The sequence below is a fragment of the Anser cygnoides genome, chromosome 3 (genome assembly GCF_040182565.1).
Source record: "Anser cygnoides isolate HZ-2024a breed goose chromosome 3, Taihu_goose_T2T_genome, whole genome shotgun sequence".
Lineage (NCBI taxonomy): Eukaryota > Metazoa > Chordata > Aves > Anseriformes > Anatidae > Anser > Anser cygnoides.
The window spans coordinates 17,750,866-17,764,947 of record NC_089875.1 but is presented as its reverse complement, the minus strand read 5'-3'; the positions used below and the strand labels follow the sequence as shown (position 1 = coordinate 17,764,947).

Here is a 14,082-nt window from a genome sequence, read left to right as displayed (position 1 = left end):
TTTTTCTCTGAATTCAAGATGCAATAATCAAATCAGCTTACCGTAAATGTCATTTCCTTCAATAAGGCCTCTTCCATCACCGAAGATATAAACACCACCTTGATTCCCATTAAAAATTGCATTGCCCCTAAGAAACGAAAGAATCGACATTATGAAATTGTTATAATAATAGTACACAATATATAATGTCTAGGACTGTATAGTACCCAGACTTGAAATATTTTTTTTCTGTGTCTTTTCAAGAAATACGCCCTTCCAAATACACATGCAAATTAAAAAACACAGTTCGGTCAAACACAGACAGTAATCTCATTTTTACGTATACAGGAATATTTTCAGTTCATTAGAAATAAATGAAATAGGGTTGCACTTTTCCCATTCCAATCAACTCTCTTATTCTAAGTAGTAAAATATCAATAGGGAAAACAATACCTTATTGTTGGGTCACTGTTTGAGGTAATCCATACACCTGCAAAATTGTTTGCATAGATTTTGTTCTCTATGAATTGTCCTCTTCCTTTTTCATGAACATAGATTCCTCCAGTCTGGCCATGATGAATTTCACACCGAACCACTGTAGGATTGGCATAGGCTTTAACTTCAAAACCCGCTATCCTGTTTCTATGGATGTTGCAGCTTTCGAAATAACCCTTAAGACACAAAATATACAATGTTTCCCATAAATGTCTTTTCTCAATTGAAGGCCGAACATCGAGATGTTATTCTCTCTCCCCTCCAAACACCATGGTCATTTAGAAGGAAACAGTATCAAAGCTGACAAAACATCAGCACTTACAAGGCTAATGAAGACAGCTACTGTCACTATATCCTGTTTTTCCCGGAAAATAAAATACTGTTTCAAAGACACTCCGTAGTGCTATTTATTAGTACTGATTGAATTACCAGTAAAAATGGCAACTCTGGATATAGCACCTCAAAGAGGACTGAATATCAAATTTCTTTAGCAGCTACAAAGCCCACACGTCTAGTATCTGAAGGACAGTGTTAGACGACAACGGGCTCTTTTTTTCCAACCACATATATATTCTGTACAAATATAATTAATTTAGGAAGAAGCGCCCTAAAATTCTTTGTAATGACTGGTCAGAATAAATGCATATGGCTGTGGGAGATAAGTAACATTTCCACTGCTTGATAGTAACTAACCTCTTCTCCCTTTCTTCAAGTCTGAGCTGCCAATGAATAAACTCTCCCTCCACCCCCACGCAGTTACACACTTCATTTAGACACTGCAGTAGTATGTGTCAATTATAAAAAAGCAAGAATATATGCAGTTCAAGGAAGAAATCAAGACAGTGTGTGCTTTACCCTACGTTGAGGACTGCAGACAGGAAAGGGACTACATTGATTAAGCAAGCTCCAAAAAAGTACTATCAGTATACATGGCTTGGATCCTCAGGCCTGTGTGGTAAGTCAAATGGAAAATGACTGTTTTTTGTAAATACTCAGAATATATTTCAAGAATTTAGGATTAGGTCTGGTCTCCAAGTGAGATGAGACATTTTCAGAATTCTTGAAGATGCCACACAATAACAGACAGGGGAATGTAAACAAGATCTCTTTAGAAATACACCCTTATGCCAACAGGCAGCCTTCTGTGATTCTCATCCCCAAAGGAAACACTATTTTCTCATTTTTGTTTGAAGAGAGGCTGTATATGAAACTTAGGTAGGATGACAACTTGGTATTAAAAAAGCTTCATCCTCTTCATGGTGGAATACATCATTTCAATTAAGATGCTACTTCATGGTCTGGTATCTTTTTAATTACTTCACAGATTATCTTTGAGTGCTAAATATGCTGCAACTACGAAAACTGCTTGGGTGAAAGAAAAAGGGTACATAAGGTGTGCTTCATCACAGAAATCGCAAAGCAGCTGCAAACAGGGTTGCTTAATATAAAAAAAGGCTCTGTGATTAGTAACAAAGGAGTAAATGATCACAGAATCATAGACTGGTTTGGGTTGGTAAGATCTTTAAAGATCATCTAGTCCAATACTCCCTGCCATGGCCTGAGACCTCTTTCACTAGAACAGGTTGCTCAAAGCCCTGTGACACTGTGTAATTCCAGTAATGGGGATGCACGCAGGAAATAGATTACAAAAATACCAAGTCTAAGCAGACTCAAAATACTATTTCTGAAGCAGAAAGAATCACAGAATCACAGAATTGTAGGGGTTGGAAGGGACCTCAAGAGATCACCAGGTCCAACCCCCCTGCCCAAGCAGGTTCCTTAGAGCAGGTTGCCCAGGCAGGCGTCCAGACGGGCCTTGAATATCTGAAATATATGAAAAGCTGCTAATAAAAAAAAGCTTCATAATATATGAAAGCTACTTTTAAAACATTAAGAAGTAGTCTCCATACAAGATTTATTTAAAATACCAGGCAAGGCATTAGCTGCAGGCACAAAATGACAGTTACAATGACAGAAAGGCTGCTATGTGGGTAAGACAACACTGGCGTAACCTGTTAAGACCCGACCAGAGAAAGTAATTGCAAACAAACACACACCACAGTAACTGTAGTGTTGATGCTTCCACGCGCTACTTAGCATACAAAGTGTATGTGACAGCAAAGATCCTTTCCTGCAAAGTTGGACAAGATCAGGAGACTTTTTACATCAAGACTAATTCAGGAATTCATTTTGTTTGTGCTTTCTGCATTTTATCCAGTCCAATGAATACTGCTTTGAAATATATTTAGGTTAAATTTTTTAATTGATGCAATTTTTTTCACTTTTTTTTTTTCCTCAGAAGAACTTTTCTGTATTTTTATACTTTTTTTTCTTATTTCAAGAATAACAGTATTACAGAAATGCAGACATCTCACATTATTGTTTGAAAAATATAGGTATTCAAAAAAAAGGAAATCATGCAAATTTTAAGATTTCCTAAATATTTACTGAAACTCATAGTCTCAATAGGGCAAGAAAAAAAAGACCAAGATAGAAAGAAGAACTGCTAAAGAGTATCTGTCTTTGTATTGACTTAATTAAATATATAATAAATGTGACTGACAACATAAAAATATATGTTCATAAAAATTTGCCTACCAAAGTCTGGAATGGTCTCTATTTGAGAGTTGGTGGATTTTATTAAAAAAAAAAAAAAAACAGCATAAAGAAAAACATATTCAAGATGCAGAACAAACCCTTTATTTTTAGGGGATAGGAAAAATTTGCTATTGCAGCAAAAGGCCAACTGAATTTTTATGTACTCCACATAGAAACTAGCAAAAGCTTCATTACCATTTTTGGACTACGTAAACACTTCTTTAAAATGATCTGATTTGTAATATTTAAAAGAATGAGTGCTATATTTCTCATTTGGGAACAAGGAAAATGAAGACCTATGCCTTGCTCTCAACTACAAATTACAAAATTATGTTAGCTTATTCTTACAGTACATTTGAACGTTCTCTGTTGTTTGCATATGATGATCAAATACAGTTTAGTCTGGCAACTTGTCTCAGGCACCTGGCAAGAGACATCAGTGTAAGACACTGAGGGATGCCAGGGCCATTGCCGCATTTTTAATGCCTGTTTGTTCAATGTTTGGCACAAGCCCTAGCAAACAGCAGAATACTGCTGGTTTAGAAATAAGAGGTTAAGTTTCTACAAGCATCAAAACACAAAGAACAGTCTGAGAACATGAAAGTGAAAAACAAAGCACTCTTTAACCTTTCAGAGTCAGCGCTGCAGTACAGAAACCCACGGAAAAATAACGTGTAGGGTAGGAATTTGGTACTGGAATGCACTTATCCTGCTTCACAGTTACAACCAACCAAAGAAAGATATATACAGCCAAAAATACCACATGAGAAGCAAGAGAAAAAGTATAGAGAAAATCCACTCATTTGGTAGGTATGTAGGATTTGTATCTGAAAAATACCGTGTCACTTAAAGGATATTTACATTTTGCAATGGTGTTACATCATCATCTCTATCGCTGGCCTGATACAGAACAGAGGACTCTGAAAAAAGCAGGCTTCGAGATGGAAGGAGGCAGGGGGAAATCTTTCAAAGGAATTTATGACTAAGAAGCATTTCAATAGTGGAACTAGGCCACTCTTAAGGATATTATATTGTAAAAATTGACCTGTTTTTCCTCCTACTTATTGAAATACTTCCCAAATATACAGGCCAATGCTGCTGCATTCCTCCCCCTCCCTTTTTTTTTAAAACTCTAAGTATCTCAAAGACTGCATTGCTCTGCACATTTAACCATAGTTAGTATGTGAGACAAGAGGATCATCCCTCTTATTTGCAGCTAAGATAAATATTAACCACATTCTCTTTAATATGCTACTGTTTCTTTTATATAAAAAGGCAAAATGTCTTTGTATTCCGTTTTGCTTGTGAAACCACGTTGATCACAGTGTTAGAATAGATAGTATTAGTATAGACTGTGTATTCATTCTAGCTGGAAGAAAACAGAACACTTTGTTTCCAATGAATCAAGTGAGCACAATCTAGTTTTATTATTATTACTATTTTACAAAAACATTTCAGTACTCATATGCTAAACACTTATAATTCAGTACTTAAACCAGAAGCTTATCCTAGCCAGATTTTCAACCAACCCTCAAGCCTATGCACACAGACAGCTCCCCTCTGGGAATTACTGAAGCATTCACCTTTGCCAGCCTTCCTGTAGCTGAAATAATTTTATTACATGTTTCAGAGCCTGCTTAAGTCTTGGAGGGATGTATGGATATAGGTATCCATTGAAGTGGATTAAGAGTGCTTATACAATACATTAATACAGCTTAGATGAGGCAGTGGCAGCCTGCAAACACTGAGCTACTATAAAACAAAGACATAACGTCTTAGGTTTGCCATCACTCTTTGCAAAATGCCTACACAACTACATTTCTAGAACACATATAATGTTTAAAAAACATAAATCTGCCAGAGGGCTGCTAGAAGGGAGCTCTGTGCTGGTGTAATATTGCCCAACACAGAGCAAATGTGCTCCTTAGGGTGTAACAGAGAACGGAGAAGCACCACCTAACAGAGCAAAATCCTACCACATTTAAACTTCTGCTAGCCAGAAGATTTTCACAGAATGGTTTAAGTGGTGAGGGACCTCTAGAGGCCATCTGGTCTAATGCCCCTGCTCAAGCAGGTACACCTAGAGCAGGTTGCCCAGGACCACGTCCAGATGGCTGTTGAAGATCTCCAAGGAGGGAGACCCCACAACCTCTCCAGGCAACCTGTGCCACGGCTCCATCACCTTCAGAGGGAACCTCCTGTGTTCCAGTTTGTGCCCACTGCCTCTTGTCCTGTCGCTGGGCACCAATGAAATGAACCTGGCTCCACCTTTCTATCCTTTTCTCAGGTATTTATAGACATTGATAAGGTCCTCCCTGAGCCTCCTCTTCTCCAGTATGAAGATTTTATGCCAGCTGCAAAAACAACAGCAGTACACATCCTGATTAACTTATGGTGAGACCAGGAAGCTGCAAATCAAACTGCTACAACTAGTACTGCATTGCTCCTTTACTCCTACTTCCCCAACAACTTGGGTGGAAAGGAAAAAGGCATCAGTAGTTTGTGTACACAGTCCATCTTTTGTTAGTACTATCTACAGACGTAACTCTCATCAAAAACCCAACCAAGCCTGAGCTAGAATTAAAGCAACATAACAAGTACTTACAAAGGCAGGAAGATGCCCTAACTAAAGGAAAAAAGACCCACAACTTAGTGAGCATAGACACACTTGGGGATCAAAATATGGATCTTCTAAAGTCGTCTGCTTCTCTTCTTCCTCTTTCCCATGATAAAATAACATGGATTTTTTGGGAAAGTTTGCTATGTTGCGTTTACCATAATTGCATTTAGTATCTATAGAAAATATGGAAATCCATTTCCCAAAATAAAGGTCTTATTTTATTCAATCAGGAATCTGATACCTAGCCAATACTCTCCCAAGACACAAATAGTAGAAAAACCTCATGTAAAAAGTTCAGCAGAAAAGTTAAAGCAAAAAAAAAAAAAGTTAAAGCTAGTACCTGAATTGACACATTTAATTTAAGAGTAAGATTACTTTAAAATGTTGGACTATTGTTTGTTTGGAGCAAACACTGAGTGAGTATAACTTAAAAATTATTAACTAACGCAGTTAGGTAACTGAACATACTAAATCTGGAAGGAGAGTATGATAGTAAGATGAAATACATGGAGGCTATGGAAGGAACAGTAGATCCGAAGGTCATAAGATGAGTGAGAAAGTGAAATGAGAAAGCAGAGGTCCTGTCTGCACCCAAGCTACGTTTGTATTAGTGTGACTCGGGACTCATCTTTCTCAGCTAGTCAAAGCCATTAGTGTTCAATGTGTGCATTTTTACTAGTATTATCTTTCTTGGAAACTAAGATCTACCAGCAAAATTACAACTTAGATGATAACAGACATTTACTTACAAAGAATAACAGGCTACCTATTCTGTTATCTAACAGAGCATCTGTTGATAGAATATGCTAACTAATTACGGTCTTCTCACCAAAAAAGAAGCCTAACATATTTAGTCACAACTAGTCAAGTGCTGTGTCAGGTAGTGGCTAGGAACAAAATGTATGGAAGGGAATATGCAGTAGTATCTGACAGTACATAACACATGCACTGGGTTTGGCTGACCTTCTTCTTCAACAGTGTTCTGAAATTAAGTCTGTTAAAAAGGAGGCTTTCGTTCCGACAGCAGCTGTTTATCTACAGCACCTTTAGAAAAGGAAGCCCTAAGCAACTGCCTATGTAGTTTATCATTCTCTACAAATCCCTATCAAGCAGTACACAACTCCTACAACAAGATAATCAAATTCTGTGCTACCAATGTTAAGGTAAAAAGGAATCTTTTTTTTTTTTTTTTTTTAACACCACTTGATCTGAAAGCAAGCAGCATTAACCTCAGTAGCCCTCATTTAGCTCATTTAGTCTGACATTTAGTTCACTGTACTTGATTCACATTCTGTACTTTTAATGTGCAACTCACATTTGTGCTCATAATTATAACAAAAAGTGACCAGAAAAAATCCTGCCATTTTTGTCAGCTGAGGGGGGGAGGGGGGACAGGGACTAGGAGTTCAGCATTCAAGCAGGAAAAACAATGATTTGGCACTGTTTGGAAGACATGCAGAGTATTTTGCCAAAAACAAATGAGCAAATAATCTTTTACTTGAATGGCAAAAATCCATTCTGCTTTCTATTTCAAGGAATACGCACAGTCATTACACATTAGTTTATATGCACATAGAAAGTATCACCTTCATCCCACAGAAACATTTTTATGAAAGAATGCACGAATTCTGAAGTAAAATTTTGTGATAAAATTCGACAACTAAGTCTGTGCTAAAATGAGTCTTCTTTCCAGAGAAGTTGGGCATACCCTGTTTCGGTGATGTACATTAAAATAGGACTGGTTAAGTGTCCACACAGCGATTTATTATGCTTTCAAATCTTCTAGCACCTAAAGGTACAGAATCCTACAAGAAAAAAATTAGTTTTGTTCTATTTTGAAAGAAAAAGAACAAAGTGATAGTGTAAATGTAAGCCTACCATTTATACCCTACTTCAAGAGGTATTTTATCACTTCAACATAATTCAATATAAGAGGCTGCCAATCAAATGCAAAAAGTACTTAAATCTCTCAGCTAAAACTATCTTTAAAATGAAATTGGCCACGGAAGGGCAAAAGAAGCAGCAATAGGCATATTTTTAAATAACTATTCACATGTAAAAGCATGTTTTTTAAAAAATATATTTCCTCAATAATGAGCAAAGTCTGAAGACTTCAGCTATGCAACGTCATCTATCTTTCTTCAAAAGAAGAAAATAAACGTTACCATGCCATGGTCAAAAGTGAAAACGCCAACATCACGTCCATGATGAATGTGATTCCGTCTGATAATGGGATTTCCATGGTTTTTAACCCAAATTCCTGCTAATGCATTGTTGGAGATCTCGTTGTCCTCATATATTCCCTGGGAAATAGAAAAGTAAATTAAGATGGGAAACATAAACAGTAAACAATTTTATCAAAGTAGAAGAATTGATTCAGAAAATACCTGTGCATGGTCTGTAATGTAAAGTCCAACATTTTCACAGTCGCTGATGTTACAGTGTTTAATAGTAGGACAAGCTCCCTGGCCACTGACACATACTGCAGAGCCAACTGAAAGAAAACAGTACAGTTACCATAGCTTCAAAGCACAGTGTATCTATAAATAGTCTGGCACCAGTCTTGCAAGAAAAGTTAGCGTGAACTGATATTTCAAAAAGATCTGCCATGCGCAGTGCCAAAGCACTGCAAGCCACTGGTGGAAAAACACCTGCGTCATCATTTTGTAGATACAAAAATCTGAGGCAGGAGTTGCTTTTTAAAATCACTCTTCCCAGGTTATGCAGCAGCATATAACTGCCAGAATAGACAACAGTTTCTGTAATAACTCATGTTTATGAAAGTTCTCATTTGTTTCCCCACAGCCCGTCCACTGTATACCGTTAATATTTGTATACAAAAGACACAAGAAATATAATAAAATTCTTTGATAATTCCTGCCTTCTTTTAACTCCGTTTAACCCTTCAGAACCCAGTACTTCCAAAGCCCAAACAAGTAACAACACCGTAGCATACGCAGACACCCTGTTTAACTCAATACAAGCAGCACCAGCAGCGCAAGGTAGAGCACAGAACTACACCCCAGCAATCCACACATCTCTTCCCAGTTGAATTACAACGCTCCTTGCTGCAGCTCCTTGGGTGATTTTACCTAACATGCTATCTATTACCCAGAAAACAAACTCTTCAGGGAGCTAGGACTCAAACTGCTCAGGACTTCACCAGACCAGCTCAATTCCCTCCTTTCCATGAGGAATGAAAACATGCAGTTCTGCTCCATGGCAGATTCACAGCGATTTCAGAATGGTAACATTTCATCTCAGCGTATCTGGCCTACATAACACACGCCTTCCCTTCAATTAAACACCACTAAATAAGCAAGCTGGTACATGCCCTATTAGTAAGCTTTCGTATTACTTCAAGCATACCACAACAACTAGCCTTTAATAATTCATAGACTCATTCAGGGAGCTGCTTTTGTAAAATCCTGAAGAAATCATTCTGGTTGTCTGATCTGACCGTATGAATAATACAGACTGCAACACCTCCCCGGGTTAACTCCTGCTTCGATTCTAGTAGCTGCAATGTCAGCACACATCTTTCAGATACACTTAGTTTTGATTTGAAGGTTTTCAACAATTGAGAAACCACCTAAAGCTTGTTAGAGCTTGTTACACACTTGTTACCCTGTGAATTTACACTTCGGTTTTTAATCTGAATTGTCCCAGTTTCAGTATCCAAATATTGGGTACAGATATGTTGTATACAGAAAACTAAGGCATGTATTTAGTGCAAACAACCTATTCCCTCAGTCTGCTCGTTGCAGAAGTAACAGTTTGTGATCAGTATGCATTTCATTATAAATGAGTTCTGCTTTATCCTTTAGGACTTTTTGTTGACCTGTTTCTGAATTTTCAACGTGTTGCCATGGGCACCAGCAACAAGAGGACTTGACCTTAACCAGGACTAAAGATGGGCACAATACAACCCGTTTCCCCTCAATATTCCCCCATGCCTAACTAAGCATCACATTAGTTCTTTGGACCACTCAGCTACATGTGGGTTCGTATTTAGCTGTTTACCTACAATGACTCCTAAAGCTTTTCCCAGGAACACAGCTTCCCAGGATAGAGGTTTATCACTTGCACCCAACGGGCTGTTCCTATTTCCTAGTTACTTTGCATTTTTCTGCATTAATGTGAATATTGTTTAAGAGAGCCCATGTTACAAAAAGGGTACAGCAACACATCCTCCTGGTTATTTGTAACACCCTAAATCATCATCTACAAACTTCATCAGTTATATGTTTTATATTCTCTGCAAGTCATTGATAATGTTAGAGGGGCTTGAAGTCAAGAAGCCATCTTTGAAAAAGCCACAAGTCATAAAAATAACTTGTGGGGTAATTATAATCTATTCAATGTGTGCTATGTTAATTCTGTGGAATTCAGATGCTTTAAAGCAGTGCAAGATAAATTTGAGTGTCTTTGAGGGATCTACATAGTTTATATTGGGACTGCTCCCTTCTTTTACTCAGATGAACTCATCAAAAATGCTAACAGTATAATGCAACCATTAACATTTTCTGTAGTTATATTTGTTTCGATCATTAATTTTAACTCTTGACTGACCATCCACCTGTATTCACCGTCTCCTCATTCTATCCATGATCAGTAAGCAGTATTGTTTACCATATTTCATCCTGTTTAGTGTTAGTATCCCACCTCTCTCCCACCCACCCCCAACAGGTTCTCATTCACCACCCAATCCAGGCTTCAAGTTACTGTTTATACCTAAGAGGAGTTCAGAAGATTTCTTGGCCCATTCTTTAAACTCTTCTATGATTTTAGAATGGCTGTTTTTACAGCTGTTTAACCTCATCCATGGTTACTGTCAGAGTAGAACGTATCTCATTATTCCTCTAGGGTATGAGCACATTTATCATTCCTACCTATTCTCATTAAATATAGAGCAAAAATTACACAACACTTCTCAAATTCTTCCGTATCTATGACAGATCAGCATCATTGCTAGAACTTCAAGTTCAAGTTTTCCAAGTTAGGGCACAATCACTGTCTCTTCTGAATAATTTTTCATCTTGTTTTTTAGTTTTGTTTTGTTTCTCTTGTGGGAAGACAACGGGACATTTCTGAAGGGCTACTATTTTGTTGAGGGGAAGAATTTCCCCGTTTCTTACAATTCCTAGTTGCTTCCAATTTATATTAACTGCTAATAATTTCTCCTTTCTTGTATCTCCTAATTGTTTTCACTCCTTTTCCTCTACCTCTTGCATGACATTAAGGAATTGTGCATTTTGGGGAACCCAGTAAGATGTTCTAAAAGTGTACCTCTATCACATTTTGATTATAAAAGCACTCTTCATTCTGACTCACTTCACTGGACTTATTGATTGGGTGAAATTGGTTCTTTAGAAGGACCAAGCACATCTTACTAGTTTAGGCTTTTTTCATTTTGCTTTTAACTTAGAATATAATGATTGCACACAAAAACAATACTTTAAATAAATAAATGAGGCATATTGCCATCAACTTTTGGTTTTGTCTGTCAAGATGAAAACCAATCCAGATTTCTTCTGCAATGGATGCAACAGAATATCTAGACTCAGGATCTTCCCATTTAAACTTTATTTTAAAATTTCAAAGATAGTTTGGACTGGCAGTAAGAGACCTCCAGCTGAAATCACTTACACAGCTCCCATCTTTACATATTACATAAAGAATTTAACATATAACAATATAACAATCTAGAAACAGGCTTTAATGCAATTAGATCTACAGAAAGGGTATCAAGCATGTACTAGGAGAGAGATTCTGAATGTTAATGGATCAATATTTCAGAGATGCCATTGACTTGGAAACAGTAAATGGCTTTTTTGGCAGACTGCCACTTTTTTTTTTTTTCACACACACAATACTTCCTGAGTAGATTATAGCATGGCTTGGTAGGATTAAAAAGTCAATAAAAATTAATAATCAATAAGTGTTGACAGCATAGCCTGCCCACAGCCTACAAAATTGACCAGAAATGTTAACTTTGGAGCAGAGAAGCAAAAATACAATGCAGCAGAAATTCAGAAGTCCAGAGGGTTGAGGAGGGCAGTAGTCCAAAATTATCGGAAACAGTTTGTTATAATAAACAGTGGCCATAAAAATTGAATCTTAACTTTAATAAACATTTTTCACAAGAACATCAAGACCTACTGGCTTATGTTCCATGTCCAATACATTCCAAGCATGTTCCAACACAAAGCCATGCAGTTCTTCAAACTACTTCTCTAAGCAAGTGGAACGTGTTCCAAGAAATTAGAATAAATTCCTCTCATTCATTATCAGAGTACCCAATATTGGTATAGAGAAACTTAAAGAATAAATTTGTTTTGTTTACTTCAGCTTCCCCAATATTTAAGATACAAAAAGTAAAATAAAAGAATCAAGATACTTTGAGTAGCTAGTTGTCCTTTGTTCTTCTTCATCTTTAATACTTTCATATACTAGCTGATCTGTCTCCAGAAAAACAGATGATCACAGAATCGTCTAGGTTGGAAGAGACCTCCAAGATCAACGAGTCCAACCTCTGACCTAACACTAACAAGTCCTCCACTAAACCATATCACTAAGCTCTACATCTAAACATCTTTTAAAAGACATCCAGGGATGTTGACTCAAAGCACAGAGCTGACCATAAACGCAGTAGTGTTTTGCAGCCTGTAACCTCCAAGAAAGAGCATGTCTTCCTTTACAAGGCATACACAAGGAATCCTTCCCTTCCGCTCTCCTCATTACAGTTCCCAGTAGATTTTCCTTGTTATTGTACCAGAAAAGGATGGTTTCATGTCTAGTTGAAGATCTCATTGCTTCCCTGCCTTTATGTTGAGCTGAGCAACTATTATGCACAGCCTGCTGTGTAGATCCATTCCATTTCACTAGCTGAACATAAATGTTTATATTGTGATTTCCATGCAAAGACTCAGTATCTTAGTTCTCCTACACCTCTTTTTTCTGATGCTCCAATTCTGTTTTATCTGCTTTTTTTCCAAACGCATAGATGTTACCATGTCTTGTCATTGTGAACTGTCATGCCTCATTTCCAGTGACTACGAACTGACATCCATCTTCTCAGACCTTCACTGCCTCTGACCCTTTCTTTCCAGAATCTCAACTACTGTTATTTCTCAAATCAGGTGGTATAAGTTTCTCATCATCTCTGATGCTGAAATGAGTGTCAACCTTCCACACTGTATTTCTTCTGTCAGTATAGCTAGCAACTCTCATGCTTATGTCAAATCTCTTCCACTCCTGTCAAGAAACTTAAGCACAGTAGTTACAGCTCATGACTGTTTCAGTGCCATCAAATACCAATACTGCATATTGCAGTGAACCTGACGTAAAGTCCCACGTATGCCCCCTTCAAATGTCATCTCCTGCCAGCTACAACTATGCATATCAGAAACAACTAAGTTTTATATAAGAACACTCCTGTCATTTCTCGGGTTTTAAACTAACTGCCCAGTGAGTCCGAACTGACTCAAACAGAAGACCAAGCATGTGTCATCACAAAGGTCTTAAGACATCAGTAAATCACCAGAATGATGCCGTTTCAAGGCAAATAAGGTTTTCAGACCTGTATTAAACACCTGCATAAAAGAATATGGCAATATGGATCATAGTTTGTGTACTCCTTGTATGCACACAGGTTAGATTAGTCAACTTTAAACAGAGTGTTAATTTCAAACAATAAAAAGCCCACTAACCCGTACAAGTACTTCGAATAATACAGTGATCTATAATTGGACTGCAATTCACGGTAATCTCTAAGCAGTGGTGTGCATTGTGGTGCTGAGCAGATTTGTCATCAGGATTGAACTGAAAAGGAAAACAAATATAATATTTATTGGTTCAGGCATTGAAACAAAATTTTTAAAAGCTCCACTCAAATTTGATATTCTTACCCTGATTGTCATATATCCAACATAGGCATCTTCAGAACCCTCCATAAAAACGAAGGTGGAATCTCTAGTGTTTTCTATTATAACTTTATCTGCTACTTTTCCAGGAGCTGTAAAACATTAAGAAATTTACATTTTAGTGTATGTCAGTGAAAATAAATTCTACAGAATTCTATTCAAAGCAACAACAAAAGAAAATGAACGTGATTCATGGCACAAAAATCTTGATGTCAGAAGACCTTGACAACAGTGAATTTCAAAGAATGGAGAAACTAGTCTTAAATGATCTTGTACCATTTTATTATTTAATAACATGAGAAGATCTTCTCTTGTATAGAGCTAGTTTTTCTGAGTTCAGTTTATTAGAATTTCTAGGAAAATTGAAAACCACAAACTGAAAACCTGTACAAGAACAAAAACAAAGACAGTAGCAACAAAATACCAACACGTTTTCTGAATACAAACTGAAGAAACTGTTCAACA

General features: G+C 37.1%; 1 protein-coding gene across 2 annotated transcripts in view; it reads right to left on the bottom strand.

The window, feature by feature from the left end:
* Positions 1–14,082, bottom strand: part of FBXO11 (F-box protein 11) — a 73,680-nt gene that overhangs the window by 7,679 nt on the left and 51,919 nt on the right. For both annotated transcript variants that reach the window (XM_066993571.1, XM_066993572.1), the window contains exons 8-13: positions 13,603–13,709; positions 13,405–13,516; positions 8,080–8,186; positions 7,858–7,995; positions 433–650; positions 42–127 (exon numbers count right to left, since the gene is read on the bottom strand). In XM_066993571.1, the coding sequence (XP_066849672.1) occupies positions 42–127; positions 433–650; positions 7,858–7,995; positions 8,080–8,186; positions 13,405–13,516; positions 13,603–13,709 (768 nt within the window). The remainder of the gene's footprint in view (positions 1–41; positions 128–432; positions 651–7,857; positions 7,996–8,079; positions 8,187–13,404; positions 13,517–13,602; positions 13,710–14,082) is intronic.